This window comes from Euprymna scolopes, chromosome 17 (genome assembly GCF_053919585.1).
Source record: "Euprymna scolopes isolate OS-2025 chromosome 17, ASM5391958v1, whole genome shotgun sequence".
NCBI classification, from domain to species: Eukaryota; Metazoa; Mollusca; class Cephalopoda; order Sepiida; family Sepiolidae; genus Euprymna; species Euprymna scolopes.
The window spans coordinates 88,912,654-88,930,785 of NC_136498.1; the positions used below are offsets into that span (position 1 = coordinate 88,912,654).

Sequence of the window (18,132 nt, forward strand, 5' to 3'; positions counted from 1 at the left end):
AAGAAGATGAAGAAGAAGCAAAATAAGAAAAAAAGAAGACGAAGAAGAAGCAAAATAAGAAAACGAAGGAGAAGCAAAATAAGTAAAAAAAAAAAAAAAAACCGAGGAGAAGCAAAATAAGTAAAAAAAAAAAAGAAAACGAACGAGAAGCAAAATAAGAAAATGAAGGTGAAGCAAAATAAAAAGAAAACCGAGGAGAAGTGAAATAAGAAAAAAAAAGACAACGAAGGAAAAGCAAAATAAGAACACAAAGGAGAAGCAAAATAAGAAAAAAAGAAAACTAACCATAAGCAAAATAAGAAAAAGAAAGAAAACGAAGGGAAGTAAAATAAGAAAAAAAAAACGGAGAAGAAGCAAACTAAAAAAAAAAGAAAACAAAGGAGAAGCAAAATTAAAAAAAAAAGAAAACGAAGTAGAAGCAAAATAAGAAAACGAAGGAGAAGCAAAATAATAATAGAGAAAACAAAGGAGAAGCAAAATGAGAAAAAGAAGAAAGCGAAGCAGAAGCAAAATAAGAAAAAATAGAAAATGAAGGAGAATTGAAATAAGAAAAAACGAAAACAAAGAAGCAAAATAAGAAAATGAATGAGAAGCAAAATAAGAAAAAAAAGAAAACGAAGGAGAAGTAAAATAAGAAAAAAACAGGAAACGAAGAAGGAGCAAAATAAGAAAATGAAGGAGAAGCAAAATAATAAAACGAAGGAGAAGCAAAATAAAACTAAAAAAAACAAAGGGGAAGCAAAATAAAAAAAACGAATGAGAAGCAAAATAAAAAAAAAGAAAACGAAGGGAAGCAAAATCAGAAAAAAAGAAAACGAATGAGAAGCAAATTAAGAAAAAAAAGAAAACAGAGCAGAAGCAAAATAAGAAAAAAAATCATGACAAATCTCCAAAAAAGAAACACAAATAAACCTAGAACCCCATCCTCCAACGTAGACCCCTACTACCAGGTCTCCTTCTCCAACATCAGAGGTCTACGTTCCAACCTTCCAGAGGTTGAAACGCAATAACAGGAGACGAAACTGGACATATTCTTTCTAAGTGAAACTGGCATAGGGCCAACCACTTCTTTAGACGAATTCATAATTAAAGGATACTCCAACTTAACATCTAAATCTGACCCCCAAGATCGCCATGGGCATGGAATATGTGCCTTCATCAAAGATGGCTTTCCATGTTGTAGGGATATCTCCAGAGAAGACACTAATTTACTTTATATGTGCTTCCAGGTTGCACTAGCTTACACCACTGCATTTACATTTGCCCTTTATCGCCCCACAACAGTGGGGTTACTATCTTTAAGAGCATATCTGAGAAAATTGACCACATCCTGTCTGCTCAACGGCTAACATTCACATTTGCGGTGACTTGAATGTCCATAATGTGGAATGGCTGACCCACTCAAATAAAACTGATGACGAGGGGAGGTTTTGTCATGATTTTACCATTGCCTATGACCTCACTCAGATTGTTCATGAACCCACCCGTGTGCCCGATACACCCGGTCAATATGCAAGCCCCTGAGCTGTGTTCATGTTCCGTTCTATCTCCTCGGGGATCCTCTGACCCCTCCGTTGTATCAGTTAAGATAAAAATGAAATGTAATAAGTCTTCAGACGTACCTGTATATCGATACTCTATGGCTGACTGGGATAGCTTCCGTACATTCATATCTGACCTACCTCTTCCGTACATTTATATCGGATCTACCTCTGCGTTCCATGTTTAAAAAGGATGTGTCCTCTATAGTATCAGACCCGACCGAATGGTTAATTGTAGGCATAGACCGATTCATACCATCTAAAAAATTCCAACAAAAACCTAACAGCCAGCTATGGTTCTCCCCTGAATGTGCTGCTGCCAACGTGAACAGAAATCACTTTTTCCATAGCTACCAACGTAATAGATGTACTGAGACTAAAGTTGCTTTCAGGACTGCCAGCAACCACTGTAAAAGAGTAATAAAACATGCAAGAGAGCTATATGCTCAGTCTGTTAAATCCACCAGTTCTGGCAAATAGCAAACAGGATCTTGAGCAGAAGTGTGCGTTCTATCCCAACTATCATCAATGGACCTGAGGTCATCTTGTCAGCATCAGACAAGGCCAGACTATTTGCCAAGAACTTTGCAGCTAATTCTACCCTATGCGACAATGACCATCAACTCCCTGTATTTCCTCCTATAACAGACAACATGCTATACAACATAAAAATATCTGTGCGTGAGGTTGCCAAGCTAATCAAGAACCTTGATTCCAGTAAAGCAACTGGCCCTAACGGCATTCCAGTTATAGTGCTGAAAAAGCTCCAACCAGAACTTGCCCCCATACTTACAAAACTGTTTAAGCGTTGCCTTAAGGAAACGTGCTTTCCAACACCCTGGAAAACCTCATCAGTATGCCCTGTATTTAAGAATTCAGGTGAAAAGTCATCTCCCTCTCAGTACAAACCAATAAGTCTCCTGTGTGTCATGAGTAAGTTGCTGGAATCCATATTAAATAAAGAAGTAGTCAACCACCTCAACAGAAAAAACCTTCTTAGTGACATGCAATATGGTTTCCGCTCTGCAAGATCTACAGCAGATGTGCTAACGGTTATATCACATAGGATGAATGAATCTCTTGACAAAGGTTTCCTTTCCAGGGCAATTGCTCTTGACATATCGAAGGCCTTCGATAAGGTATGGTATAAAGGCCTACCTCACAAGATTTCCAGCTATGGTATTACTGGAAATGTTTTTTCAATCATTAAATCATTTCTCTCTGATAGGTTCATAAGAGTAGTGGTTGATGGGCAGAAATCAGAGGCCCACAGTATTAATGCTGGAGTCCCCCAGGGGTCCATCCTGGGCCCAACTCTCTTCCTGATCTATATCAATGATCTACCAAAACACATACTTAAATCATTCGTTGACATCTATGCTGATGACACGACCATCTATGGCAACACATCAAAGGCTGTAAATGACAAAGTTCTCTCTAATTCTCTCTCCTCTGATCTTGAGCGCGTGGTACAATGGAGGAAGAGGTGGCTGGTCATTTTTAATGCATCCAAAACCAATCTTCTATCTTTACATCATCAATGTTCTGATCCCCATCTGACATCAATTGAAATGCATGGCTCTCGTCTTAGGGAGGCTCCATGTTTTGACAAGCTTCTGGCTTTGACCTTTACTCTTGATCTGAAATGGAACACGTACATCAAATCTGTTGCCAGGGACGCTGGGAAAATGGTGGGATCCTTCTACCGCTCCAGAAGATATCTCACTACTGATGCAATTCTCTATCTGTATAAAAGCCAAGTACGTCCAAGGATGGAGTACTGCTGCCACATCTGCGCAGGAGCTGCTAAAAAGCAGCCTATCCTGCCTTGACAGAGTACAAAATAGACTTTGTGGCTTAGTGGGTGATGCCCTTTTCTCTTCCCTGCAACCTCTCTCCCACAGAAGAGACGTTGTTATTTTCATGGCAAGTGCTCGTCTGAGCTCCAATCCCTCGTCCCCCCTCGCCAATCTTTCACGAGAAACACCCGCCTGGCTGAAACTACTGTCAATAATTTTCCCACTCTTCATCTGTGCCTAAATCCAAACGTAGATTCCAAGAGCAAAGCTTCTTTCTTAGAATTGCACGCCAGTAGAACTCTCTGCCGCTTGCCTGTTTCTCACCTGACTACAACTTGCACGTCTTCAAGTCCAACATAAACTCCTGACAAACCGCCCCCTTAAGTAAGACATTCTATCAAAACCCCCAATACTAACGATTACTACAATACTATCTCATTGATTACTGTACACAAAATAACCCTTATCCCTGAGTGGCCTTCGGGCCTTGATAAGTTGTGTCACCCATGTAAAAAAAAAAAAAAACAAAGGAGAAGAAAAATAAGAAAAAAAGAAAACGAAGGACAAGCAAAAAAAAGAAAAAACAACGGAGGAGATGTAAAAATAAGAAAAAAGAATACAGAAGATGAAGCAAAATAAGAAAACGAAAGAAAAGCAAAATAAGAAAACGAAGGAGAAGCAAAATAAAAAAAAAGAAAACGAAGGAGAAACAAAATAAGAAAAAAAAGAAAACAAAGGAAAAGACAAAAAAGAAAATGAAGAAGAAGCAAAAGAAGAAAACGAAGGAGAAACAAAATAAGAAAAAAAAGAAAACGAAGGAGAAACAAAATAAGAAAAAAAAGAAAACGAAGGAGAAACAAAATAAGAAAAAAAGAAAACGAAGGAGAAGAAAAATAAGAAAAAAAAGAAAACGAAGGAGAAACAAAATAAGAAAAAAAAAGAAAACTAAGGAGAAGCAAAAAAAGAAAAAAAAGAAAACTAAGGAGAAGCAAAATAAGAAAAAAAAAGAAAACTAAGGAGAAGCAAAATAAGAAAAAAAAGAAAACGAAGGACAAGCAAAAGAAGAAAAAACAACGGAGGAGATGTAAAAATAAGAAGAAAAGAATACAGAAGATGAAGCAAAATAAGAAAACGAAGGAAAAGCGAAATAAAAAAACAAAGGAGAAGCAAAATAAAAAAAAAAGAAAACGAAGGAGAAACAAAATAAGAAAAAAAAGAAAACGAAGGAGAAGTAAAATAAGAAAACAAAGGAGAAGCAAAATAAGAAAAAAAAGAAAACAAAGGAAAAGACAAAAAAGAAAATGAAGAAGAAGCAAAAGAAGAAAACGAAGGAGAAGTAAAATAAGAAAAAAAAGAAAAAGGAGAAGCAAACTAAAGAAAAAAGAAAACGAAGGAGAAACAACAGAAGAAAAAAAAGAAAACGAAGAAGCAAAATAAGAAAAAAAAGAAAAAGAAGGAGAAGCAAACTAAAGAAAAAAAAACCGTAGGAGAAGCAAAATAAGAAAGAAAAAAAAAGAAAACGAAGGAGAAGCAAAATAAAAAAAAAGAAAACAAGAGAAGCAAAATAAAAAAAAAGAAAACAAGAGAAGCAAAATAAAAAAAAAGAAAACAAGAGAAGCAAAATAAAAAAAGAAAACGAAGGAGAAGCGATATAAGAAAAACAAGAAAACGGAGGAGAAGCAAAATAAGAAAAAAAAGAAAACGAAGGAGAAGCAAAATAAGAAAACGAATGAGAAGCAAAATAAGAAAAAAAAGAAAACGAAGGAGAAGCAAAATAAGAAAACGAATGAGAAGCAAAATAAGAAAAAAAAGAAAACGAAGGAGAAGCAAAATAAGAAAAGAAAAAAGGAGAAGCAAACTAAAGAAAAAAGAAAATGTAGGAGAAGCAACAGAAGAAAAAAAAAGAAAACGAATGAGAACCAAAATAAGAAAAAAAAGAAAACGAAGGAGTAGCAAAATAAGAAAAGAAAAAAGGAGAAGCAAAATGTGGTTAAAAGTAAAGAACCTTACCTCATGCATCGTGCGGTTCGTGTTAGGAAAGAAAAAAAAAAGAGAAAATAAAAATGGCCGCCCCCTTGTATTTATGGACTGAAAATCACATGATGTGACGAGAGGGGGGAGGGGGTATGCAAATGAGATGTGGTTGGGTCTCTCTATAAAAGAGCCTCTTCTTTATTTTGGGCGTCAGTGTGGAAAGTGTAGAGAGAAGAGAACAGTTGGATTTGAGTTTGAGACTTTTGATCTGAGGTTGAGTTCAAATTTAACGGCACAGTGACAAAAACGGGTGACCGAGTAAGATTGAGCAGTGATATCCTGAGGCCATTTACTGGAGAAGGTGACGTGGTTGTGTGGCTTAACAAGCTGAAGTTGGTGGCAAGGCTGCAGAAGATCGAGGATGTAGCCACGTTAATACCAATGTATTTGGAAGGAAGTGCTCTAGCGGTCTATCTAGAAATGGGAGAGATGGATCAGGCCATTGCTGAGAGCATTGAAAACCGGTTAAAGACCGCATTTTCCGAGAGCGCGTTTGAGGCTTACAACAAGCTCAAAAGAGTCACCTGGACTGGGGAGTCTGTGGACGTGTACGTGGCAGAGATAAGGCAACTAGCAGGATTGGCTGGATATGGGGGACGCAGCCTTGAGAAGACTGTAAAACTGGCGCTTGTAACTGGTTTCCTTGATTGCATCTCCATGGAACTGCAATGACTTACTGATATTGAAACCATGAAGGTGGAGGAGATTCTAAGGCATGCTAGAGTTTTGGCGAAACAGTTCGGTGAGCTGGGGGCGGTCGCGGCTGCTGTGGCAAGCAGAAAGGAGCGACCAGTGATGAGGCAAGGCCGTGGATTTACCGGTAACTGCTTTCAATGTCAAGGACCACACCTGATGAGAGACTGTAGGGACCCACGGCCAGACATTATCTGTTTTCGGTGTGGCCACATAGGGCACATTAGCAGGAATTGCCCTTCGCTTCCGGGAAATGAGTAAAGGGGTGCTATTGCGCCAGTAGTCACCCCTTTTATACTGAACAGGTGTATAAGAGTTTGTTCTCACAGTTAGTGATCACAATCAATGGAAAGAGGGCTAGAGCTCTTGTTAATACTGGGTGTACAACAACACTTATTACTACGAGCGTTGCCAACTCTTGGAATGGAACCAGCAACGTTAGAGCGGTGGATGGCAGAGAAGTGGAATGCTGTGAAGAGGCCGATGCGGAGATTGTAGTAAGGAATATGCCATTGCGGCTAAGAGTGATCGTGCTGGATAGACTGGTTGCAGTGGTGCTGGGCCTGGACGCGATAGACCGACTGGGAGGAGCTACTATTGCTAAAGGCCAGGTGAAGTTTGGCAATCAGAGTGCACCGGGAATAACAGGAAGTGTAACCAGGGGTGATACCAACCAACCGTCGAAACCCCGACCATGTCTGATTGAGGATGATGACTTTCGAGCCTGCTTCGATAGTGAAAAATGGATGGTAGAATGGCGATGGACCGCGGAGCCAACTGTATTGATGAATCAGGTCAGCTGCTACAAAAGCACACTGAAAGGAGCTGCGGAGCCGCAGTTTGAAAAAGAAGTTGAAAGATGGATAGATGAAGGAATATTAATGCCGTGGTCAGGGAAAGTTGGAGGAATTTTGCCACTCATGGCTGTTGTCCAACCTATTAAGAAGAAAGTTAGGCCAGTGTTGGATTTCCGTGAGCTGAACAAGTTTGTCGCTTGTCACACAAAGGACGGAATCGACATGTGTGAAGAAGTCGTAAGGAAATGGAGGAGGATAAAGCAGGCAACTAAAATTGTGGACCTGAAGTAAGCTTACCTCCAACTTCATGTGGATGAGAAATTGTGGAAATATCAATTGGTAGAGTACAAAGGTCAAGTTTATTGTCTGACCAGATTAGGATTTGGTCTGAACTCCGCACCAAAGATAATGATGGCAGTTCTTAAGACAGTGTTGGCCAAAGATGATGCAGTTAAGAGAGGCACCTGCTCTTACATCGACGATATACTAGTGAAACAGAGGTGACTGCGGAAAGGGTGAGAGAGCATATCAAATCATATGGACTGACGACAAAACCGCCCGAGTCACTGGAAAACGGAATGGCTTTGGGATTTCAAATACAGAACAATAAGGTGGGAAAATTGATGTTTGGGTGAGGAAATGAGATCCCTGAAGCCAAGGTTGACCTAGCCAACAGAGAGCTTTTCTCTATATGTGGAAAGCTGGTTGGCCACTACCCAATAGCTAGATGGCTGCGAACTGCGTGCAGTTTTATTAAAAGGCAGACTGGGACAGACAGTTGGGAAGATGCGTTTGATCAAGAAGTGCTTCTCGTGATACAAGAAGTCATTGCAGAAGTGAAAAAAATGGACCCTGTAACAGGAGAATGGCATGTAAAGGAGGGCCATGAAGGGGTGATATGGACTGATGCTAGCAGTGTAGCATTAGGGGTATTATTGGAAATAGGAGAAGTGGCTGTTGAAGATGCTGCTTGGCTACGCAAAAAGGATGATAGCGCCCATATCAATGTTGCGGAACTCGATGCTGTGATGAACGGCATCAATTTGGCTCTAATATGGGGGCTACAGATAGTGAACGTTAAAACAGACTCTGCAACAGTGGTGTCGTGGATTAAATCGAAGCTGTCTGGTGATAAGTGGATCAAAACAAAAGGAGCAGTGGAGATGCTTATCAAGCGTAGACTTGAAGCGCTGGGAGACTTGGTTCAAGAATTCGAACTAAAGGTAACTATTACCTTAGTTCTGTCACAAAAAAATAAAGCAGATGGGCTGACAAGAGTCAAGAAAGCCTGGCTACACAAGGAAAGAGACGGGGCTCCAGCATGTTGTGCAGTAAAGAATTTAAAAGACCTGCATAACCTGCATCATTTTGGAAAGGAACGGACCCTTTACATGGCAAGAAAAGTAAACCTGCACGTCACAATGCAAGACATCTAAAAGATGGTGGAACAATGTAGGGAATGCCAATCAATCGACCCTGCACCGGCTAGACATGAAAAAGGGGAACTGCATGTTGAAGAGAATTGGCGGAGATTGGCCATTGACATCATACATTATCAACATGAACCGCATGTAACTATGATTGATTGTGGGCCTGGGAGAGTAGCGATATGGCGGAAAATCAAGAATTAAACAGCAGAAGAGGTAAAGAGAGGTAAGAGGAGGTTTTTATGGAAAGGGGGCCAATAGAAAAGGTGTTGGTAGATAATGGTACGTCTTTCCGCTCGGAAGTTTTTAGAGACTTATGTGCGAAGTGGAATGTGGGGCTATATTTTAGAGCTGCATACTGTCCAAGTGGAAATGGAATTATAGAGAGGCACCATCGCACTATAAAAACTGTGGCATCAAGAGCCAGATTTCACCCCAAGAAGCAGTTTTTTGGTACAATATGACGCCGAAGGCTGGTCAAGACAAAAATTCAGTGCCGCACCGGTCTATTTTTTCTTATGAATGGCGACATCCATTGACTGTAATGCAGAGAGAAGAACAGGCCTGTGTGGACATCGCAGTTGGTGAAGAGGTGTGGGTGAAACCACCCAATTCTCATTGCACGACTCGCTGGGGAAAAGGTACAATGACTGAAATACTCTCCAAAAACAAGGTAGCGATTGACGGAATGCCTCATCACATTTTAGATATATGGAGAGTCTCCTTGCCATCAGAGGAAGGGGAGGTTGTGTAATAAATTGCGAACAGACGGGCTTACCTGACAAACGCTCGAGGTGTGCACTCTGCAAAGCGGGCACGTCCAAAGAAAAATGGCAAGATGGCGGCGGCCAGTTAATATTGCCAAGTAATCACGCAAAATCTCGTGTTCTCTCACACACACGAGAGTTCAGCTTGGCATAAAAACGGGTCACTGTGAGCAAGAAGGGAGAAGGAAAAAACGTAGTCAAGACAAAGACGACGCTTCTGACGACTGAGAAGAAAAAAGAAGAAAAAGAGCAAGAAGTAGAAGAGGAAGAAGAGAACGATACATGAGAAGATGAGGTGTGTGCGGTTTTGAGTAAATCGAAACAAACAGAAAAAAAAACTCTGATTACAAGCTATTTCAGCTTTGGTATGGAGAAATTTGACATCAGATTAATTCCAGAATTCGATGGCTCCCCCACTGGTCCCTCGGTGGTCGAATGGCTGGAAAAGGCTGAGCGCGTTTGCCGGTTGTGCAAGATTAAAGACCCAGCTATGGTTATCCCATTGAGACTCACGGGCTTATGCCGTGTACCAGCAGCTAGGGGAGGATCCGACCATGGAGCAGATTACACAAGTGCTATACGGGGCATTTGGTACAGACCCTTTTGTCGCCTGGAGGCAGTTTTCCGAACGCCGACTTGGGCCGGGGGAGACAGTGGATGTCTACATGGCCAACTTGAAAAAGCTTGCCACTCCCTTCGGCGGTGCAAGTGATCGCATATTGGCATGCGCCTTTTTGTCGGGACTTCCGGATGAGGCAAGTCGACTGCTGTGAGCATCGTCAAGACTCACTGAGATTGGATTGGAGGAGTTATTGGCGAGAGCACGAAACATCTTGAAAGACGATCGAGAACTAGTCTCCGCAGCTGTTGACACTCTGGACTCGCCAACGAAGGGTCTACGATGCTATACCTGTGGTGGCCCCAACCACTTTTCCAGAGACTGCAAAAGCGGTACAAGGCGCACCCCTAATTATGGAGCACGACAAGTAATACGGTGTCACCAATGCAATAAGCCAGGCCACATAGCGCGGAATTGTCCGGGAAACGGGCAAGGGGAGGACGCCGCAGCGCTAGCACCCTCCCCAACGCGGCATTGAACAAAGCGCTGCCTGCAGTAACAGTTCAAGTTGATGGATGTGAACGTTCAGCGCTGGTTGACACCGGCTGTACCCAAACCCTTCTTCGAAAGGAATATTGCGCCACATGGAAGAAACGAAGGATCCCTGTACTTACTGTCGGCCAAGGCTCATTGGTGTGTTGTGGGATCAGCGTTGTTCATATCAGCATTGGCAATGGCTCTCCGGTTGCTGTGACGGTGTTAGTGGTCGATGGGGAGCTGCTCGGATATGACCTTCTCCTTGGAATGGACGCTATCACACAGCTAGGCGGAATTACTGTGAACGGCGCCGGTGATGTGAGCTTCTCTCGACCAAACAAACAAATGTGTGCAGCAATCACTCTCGATGAGCCCGACTTCCATGCAGAATACGATAAGGGCACAAACACTTGGACAGCGTCCTGGAAATGGGCAGGCGACCAGCCACCAGTGTCATTGCGGAATCGACTTACAGAGTATCCCCCTCCTGCGTGGCTTAGGGGGCAGTACGAGGCAGAACTTCAAGTGTGGCTGGATAATGGCTGGTTAGTTCCATACCCAGAGGATGAGCTCGGGCCCCGGCGGGGGCTAATTCCCCTGATGGCTGTCAGACAAGAGAACAAGCAGAAAGTTCGACCTGTTCTTGATTACCGGGAACTTAATGAATACGTTGACCCACACACTGCGGAGGCTGATGTCTGTGCTCATAAACTACGGGAGTGGCGGCGGCAGGGTGCGGAAGCAGCCATACTGGACTTGCGAAGAGCGTACTTGCAAATACGTGTTGAGAAATCGCTGTGGCCGTTCCAGACGGTGGTGATCAAAGGAACTCCCTATTGCTTGACCAGGCTAGGATTCGGCCTGAATGTAGCCCCTAACATCATGACAGAAATCATGCAGGCGATCCGGCGTCAAGATGAAGCGGTGCAAAATGCGACATCGTTGTATATAGACGACATTTTTGTCAATGAGAGCCTCCTGTCTGCCCAGGCGGTCAAAGAACACTTCGAGCACTTCGGATTGTCGTGCAAGGAGCCGGAGCGGCTACAGGACGGGGCGAAAGTGCTCGGACTGCAGGTGAGCGGAAGTGCAGATGGCCTTCAATGGGGAAGGAGTGGTGAAATCCCGGAAATCCCATTTACCATCACACGTCGGAGCACGTTTGCCATTTGCGGAAAATTGGTGGGTCACTTCCCTGTGTGTGGGTGGCTCCGAGTGGCTGTAGCGGCCATAAAGCGACGGGCAACTTCTATGTCAACTGGATGGGACGATGAGGTGCATGATCCTGCCCTGCGAAGCATGCTGGTGGAAGTTGTGGCCAGAGTGACCAATGATGACCCTGTACGGGGGAGCTGGTGCGTCGATGGGAGTGAATTTACAGTTTGGGTAGACGCCAGCTCACTTGCCCTTGGCGTTGCTCTGGCGGTCGACGGAAGGATAATAGAAGATGCCTGCTGGCTTCGGCCGGAGAATGACGCCAAGCATATAAACCTAGCTGAACTCGATGCTACACTGAAAGGAGTCAATCTAGCGCTTCAGTGGCAGGCTAGAATCCTTCACATCATCACGGATTCCACGTGTGTGCATCGGTGGATGACCAATGCCTTGAACGGAAAAGCACGTCTGACAACGAAGGCGTCGGCCGAAATGTTGATCCGGAGGCGGCTTGCTACCCTAACCGAAACCACTAAGGAATACGACTTGGTCATAGATGTGACACTGGTGCAGTCCTGTTTGAATCAGGCAGATCATCTGACCAGAGTGCCACGCCGTTGGCTAGACCTGCCAAAAGAAGTGAACGAGTCAGCACCTGTAAATTGCCCTGCAGTGGGACATAGACTCAGCCCGGAGCATATTAATGATGTCCATTGCCAAAGCGGGCACCCCGGTGTAAACCGAACGCTTTACTTCGCCAGATTGGTTGACCCCTCTGTGTCTCGGAGGGCTGTGAAATCTGTTGTGGGAAGCTGCAACACCTGCCGATCGATCGACCCAGCACCTGTCCGGTGGAAGAAGGGAATACTCAGTGTGAAGCGTAATTGGGATAGGATTGCGATGGACATAACGCACTACAACGGGAGGCATTTTTTGACGCTTATCGACTGTGGACCATCTAGGTTTTCATTGTGGCAGCCCCTTCGCCGGCAGGACGCGGCTGCCATTATCCATGAGTTGGAAGGTGTGTTCCTCGAGCGTGGCCCTCCTTCTGAGATACTCACCGACAATGGCCCCGCTTTTGTTAGTGAGCCGTTTAAACAGTTTGCAGATGGCTGGGGTGTCCATCTGCGTTTTCGGTGTGCCCATGTTCCCAGTGGAAACGGGATTATTGAGCGCAATCACAGAACTGTTAAGACAATCGCAGCGTGGAAGGGGTGTACGGTACCTGAAGCAGTCTATTGGTACAACGTCACCCCTAAGGACGATGTTTCACCCTCCACCACGCCAGCCAATGCGCTACATACATACCGTGTCAGGGTGAGAGGTTTGGAGAGCAGCTCACTACCCGAACCGGAGCCACCACAAAAGAACATAAAAGAGGGAGATGTCGTCTGGGTTAAAAAACCCCGAGGCCAGTGCACGACTCGCTACGGAACCGGTCATGTCACTGAAGTGATCAGCCCGCAGGCGGTGCGAGTTGATTGAGTACCTCGTCATATTAAAGACTTAAGATCAGTATTCCAAACGCAGCTGCCGCTTGACGAAGATAGTGAAATTGAATCCGTGACCAGCGACCCATCATTCTGGTTCATGACGGCTTCAACGCACAGCGACACTGAGAGTGGTAGCCTTCAAAGTACTGACCCTCCTGCTGATGATGAAGACCCGGACAGTGATACTGCGATGCTCAGCTTTAGGTTCGCCGACCTTCGTGTCACGGAAGACAGCACAGCCCCGAATCCCCCTCTCCGAAGAAGCACTCGAAGAAAAAGGCCACCGCCTCCCTGCTCTTTCTGTGATAATGAGATCAGGGGGGAGTGTGTAATAAATTGCGAACAGACGGACTTACCTGACAAACGCTCGAGGTGTGCACTCTGCAAAGCGGGCACGTCCAAAGAAAAATGGATGGCGGCGGCCGGTTAATATTGCCAAGTAATCACGCAAAATCTCGTGTTCTCTCACACACACGAGAGTTCAGCTTGGCATAAAAACGGGTCACTGTGAGCAAGAAGGGAGAAGGAAAAACGTAGTCAAGACAAAGACGACGCTTCTGACGACTGAGAAGAAAAAGAGCAAGAAGTAGAAGAGGAAGAAGAGAACGATACATGAGAAGACGAGGTGTGTGCGGTTTTGAGTAAATCGAAACAGACAGAAAAAAAAACTCTGATTACAGAGGTTGATGCTGATGTTGAAGTGTCTGAAGAAGAGCCTCTTCGACGATTGCACCATGAACGAAGACGCGCAGCGTGGATGGCGGACTATGATACTAATTATTGATCTTAGAGATCAAGGGGGCGTGTGGTTAAAAGTAAAGAACCTTACCTCATGCATCGTGCGGCTCGTGTTAGGAAAGAAAAAAAAGAGAAAATAAAAATGGCCGCCCCCTGGTATTTATGGACTGAAAATCACATGATGTGACAAGAGGGGGGGGGGTATGCAAATGAGATGTGGTTGGGTCTCTCTATAAAAAAGCCGTCTTCTTTATTTTGGGCGTCAGTGTGGAAAGTGTAGAGAGAAGAGAACAGTTGGATTTGAGTTTGAGACTTTTGATCTGAGGTTGAGTTCAAATTTAACGTCAAAAATAAGAAAACAAAGGAGACGCGAAATAAGAAAAAAAAGAAAACAAAGGAAAAGCAAAATAAGAAAAAAAAAAGAAAACGAAGGAGAAGCAAAATAAGAAAAAAAAGAAAAGGAATAACGGAAAGAAATATGGAAGCATTTAAACTGTAAAATCGAAAAACCCTATTATTAATCAGTATAGTGGCTAGTAGGCTTTATGTAAGAAATTGTTTACAAGTTTTATGTAGATTAAGATTCAGGAAAAAATGAAGAAGAATAAAAAGGTAAAAAGAAAGTGCAGAAATAGAAAAAAGCAGCAGAGAACGAAAAAGCAGAAAACGAAGCATGCCAGTAAAGTCAGGAGCAAAATAAAGTGGCCGATAGTCAGTCTCATAAACATGTTTATTTACAAATGGTTGGTATCGATGCAATAATATTGGCCATGTTGAAAGTGATGTATTAACTTAAAGAAAACATAGTGTGCCTGGGTTCAAACTAAAATAAAGGCGGACTAATTAAGTGGAACTTTTTAAAACAGTAATTCATGTATTTTATTTTGTATGCAATTTTTTTTGTTTTGTTTTGATGGCGATACCAAGTACGTTAGTTTCTGTATTTGAAAATAGCATTCCCTTAATTGAAGAAGTACTAATGGTAAAGTGTTGGTCCAAGTGCCATTCCATCGTTCTGCTAAAATCAGAATTGGAAGAGAGTGTTCTGTATTGTCTATTGGTAAGCCATCGTAATAAGTAATGCATTAAATAAGTTTATTTTACTCAAACATAATATGCAAAATATAGCACAGTCCGTATTATGCATATGTATAAAACAGCGAACCCTACAGTAGTCATGGCCGCCATTCTCCGACACTTTACATCAGTGACAAAGAGTTGTAAACATGGCCAGTGACCACAAATTACCGCCTTAATATAGTAATAAGTGCTAGTGCATGCCAGTGTCATCAGGTGACAGTAACCACTTAAAAATATCACTATCCAACAATTACCACCAATAATACTTATACACACCACAATTGATTACAGTGCCTACCATTTCATAACAATTAGAGACAGGTAATTGCATTTCAGAGCAATCAAATATACGCCATGCTCAGCAATGAACGATTGCTGCAGAGGCAACTTGTGACCACCAAACACCTCAAAACAAGACTACATACCAGTGAGCACTAGTGCTCACCACTAGCATCAAGTGACAGACAATTTGATTTTGAAGCAGTTGAATTTAAGCCAATGTAACTGCCTTTAAGCAACACTAATCGCCAGCAACAAGCAGCGTCCGCGATGACAACTACTGGATTCCGCTACTTGCCACTGCCAGAGAATGCATGATGTTAAAAGCCAGATGCTTTCATTTTTAGACACTGCCGCCAGTGCAGACAATTTTCTTGAGCCGACAATGGCTACCACTAGCAATTACCACCATAAATTGCCAGTACATAGATCCTATTAGTTTGTAATAAAATATGGTGCTCTTACAAATAAAATATGGTGCTCTGGTAATTATTCTGATACAACTGCATTATATTAGGAAAGCCATCTTATTTTATATCAACTGCATTATATATCAAATTCTATCTTATTATATATATAGCTGCATTATATTAGGAAAGTAATCTTATTCATCAATCTGTAATAGCAAAGACTCAAGTCCATTATCTATTAATAAGGAAAAAGGACATAAAAATCTTCAGTGATGTGAAAGTAATACCAAGTAAAGAAATTGTAATGCAGCAAGATAAAGAGAAAGTTCATTCTAAGAAGAAAGCTGTCAAAATTGAATGATAGACGCATGAAATGCAAGTTCACTAATTGAGCATTTTGTTACAACGTCCATCGTGGTTGTGGACTATTAACAAACCATACCATTCTTTTTAAGTGTTATAAAGCTCTGCCTGAGAAGATATTGAGTGCAAATCAAAAACTCTTAATAAGCTTGTTATGAACAACTTGTTGAATTTGTTGCTGTGTAAGCATAAGAAAAGGGATTTTGATTATGGCAAAAAGGACTGTGCTTTGGGAGTGCATTCTTTTGAAACAACAAAAACATAATCAGTTTCAGGCTGTGTTTTCAATTTTGATATAAAAGTTATTTATAAATGTATATTCATTTTTTAAACCCTAGTCATTAAAATTATTTATTTTTTCTATTTGTATTCAGGGTGAAGAACGAGCAATCAAGCAATTTCAGTTCAAGGCTTGGCCAAGCCAACAGAAATTGCCTAATAATACAGCTTCTATCCTCAGGTTGTACCAGCAAGTTCAAGAATGGCTCACACAAAATGGAAGAGGACCCATCACAGTCCATTGCATGTAAGCACACAACTGAAAATTATGTTTTTCTGGTTGAATACCTTTTATCTTACATTCTTTAAATAAAACCTGTAAGAAGCCTTTCTAAACTATTAAAATCCATTGCTTATTAATAATAATAAATAACCTTTTTTCCTATACATATTTGCATGCATTTGTCAAATTTCTATAAAGTAAACTAAAGGCTTTTGTTTTCTTAGGTATTTGATAGATTTTCGAAGGATTTCAGTCATGTTATCCTGATTACATTTAATGGTTTCATATCAAATATCTGTTTATTTAATAATAGTCTAGAAGATCCCTAAAAATAATTTTGCTATCATGAATCCCTTTTCTCCCATCTATTTTGAATGTGTATTTTTTTCATTTTCTAGGGATGGAGCTCGGCGTAGTGGCCTCTTTTGTGCAATATGTGCCATTTTTGAAAGGATGAAAGTTGATCGAGAAGTAGATGTTTTTCAAACTGTGAAACAAATTAGAGTTAACAGGCCTCAGTTTATTGAAGATGTTGTAAGTAAAGAGGAACTACAAGTTCATTAAATATCTACCTTTTACTTATGTCCATATCTATGGCTGCTTTTTAATGATTACCTAACATTAGTACACATGTTCCAAAACAGAGATTCCATGAGAATGTTATGTGTTTTATTTTTGCTGGTATACTGACTTATAATCAGTTCTCTTTGACCAGTTTGAGTCAGGGTGCCTCTCCCTCCTCTCACAAGGAAACTGGGTCATTTTTTTAACTGAACAACAAATGTTGAAATATCAGTGCAACCTAAATTGACCTCATGTAAAACAGGTTTCTCTCATTATTCTCTCATTTACTTTGTCAGTAGAAAGTGGTGAATGACTTTGAAGATATAAACCTCTGCATGTTATATCAATTATTGAATTGTTGAAAATTTGTTAAATTATATTGTAAAACTCCTCATATCTCAACTCTTCATGTGTATTTTTGTGATATTAAGGTCTTTTTATTTATTTAAAATTCAGTAACATTGAAATAATGAAAACTTCAGACATAGAAGATGCTATCAAAACCATATGACAATTGCAATAACAAATGTATGTTGCAAAATTGTTAATCACTGCAAAAAATTTTTTTAATTTTAACATGAAAGAAGGAAGAGAGTTAAAATGCCATTAGCATATAATAAATCATCTTACAACCACAAAAATCATTTATGAAATTTATTTGAACTGCATCCATAGTTGAATTGAAATATTTAAAATATCAGGTTGATAAGAACGTTTTTGCGGTTTTTAACTTTTAGATTCAGATGAATTGATTGATCAAAATAAGCACCATCACAATCAACACACGTTTACCAACGCAAAACAAGTGTTTTTATACCAGTAATGTAAAAATCTTGCGTTCTGATGGTGGTGAAGTCGCTGAAGGCGTTTTGATATAGCTTGGGTTTGAAATTTGTTGAGATGCTTGAAAAAGTGGTAGTCGGTAGCTGAGAGGTTTGGAGAGATGAGGCAGAGATTCATAGCCCAATTCATTCAACTTCTGCAGTGTCGGTTTAGCAACATGTGGTCAGGCATTGTTGTGAAGGAGAATATGGCGTTTTCTGTTGACTAATGCTGGGTGTTGTTGTCGAAGTTCCTGATGCATTTCATCCTTTGTTGACAGTACTTCTCTGCCATAATGATTTTGCCTGCATTCAAAAAACTCTAATGGATGAGACTGGTTGCAGACCACCAAACAGTCAGCATGACCTTCTTTTGGTACAACTCTGGCTTTGAAAAGTATCGTGGAACTTCATCAGCATTTAACACTTGAGCTAAGTGTCACTGGTTGTCGTAAAGAATCCACTTTTCATTGCAAGTCACAACCTGGTAGAAAAACGGATCATTCTTGTTGAAGGGAAGATAACACTTCATAACAGCATTTCTTTTGGTTGTCATTCAATTTGTGAAGC

General features: G+C 41.4%; 1 protein-coding gene across 2 annotated transcripts in view; it reads left to right on the forward strand.

Moving 5' to 3' along the window:
* LOC145296841 (receptor-type tyrosine-protein phosphatase alpha-like) overlaps positions 1-18,132 on the forward strand; it is a 978,869-nt gene that overhangs the window by 947,353 nt on the left and 13,384 nt on the right. For both annotated transcript variants that reach the window (XM_080142961.1, XM_080142962.1), the window contains exons 25-26: positions 16,050-16,201; positions 16,576-16,711. In XM_080142961.1, coding sequence (XP_079999087.1) covers positions 16,050-16,201; positions 16,576-16,711 — 288 coding nt within the window. The remainder of the gene's footprint in view (positions 1-16,049; positions 16,202-16,575; positions 16,712-18,132) is intronic.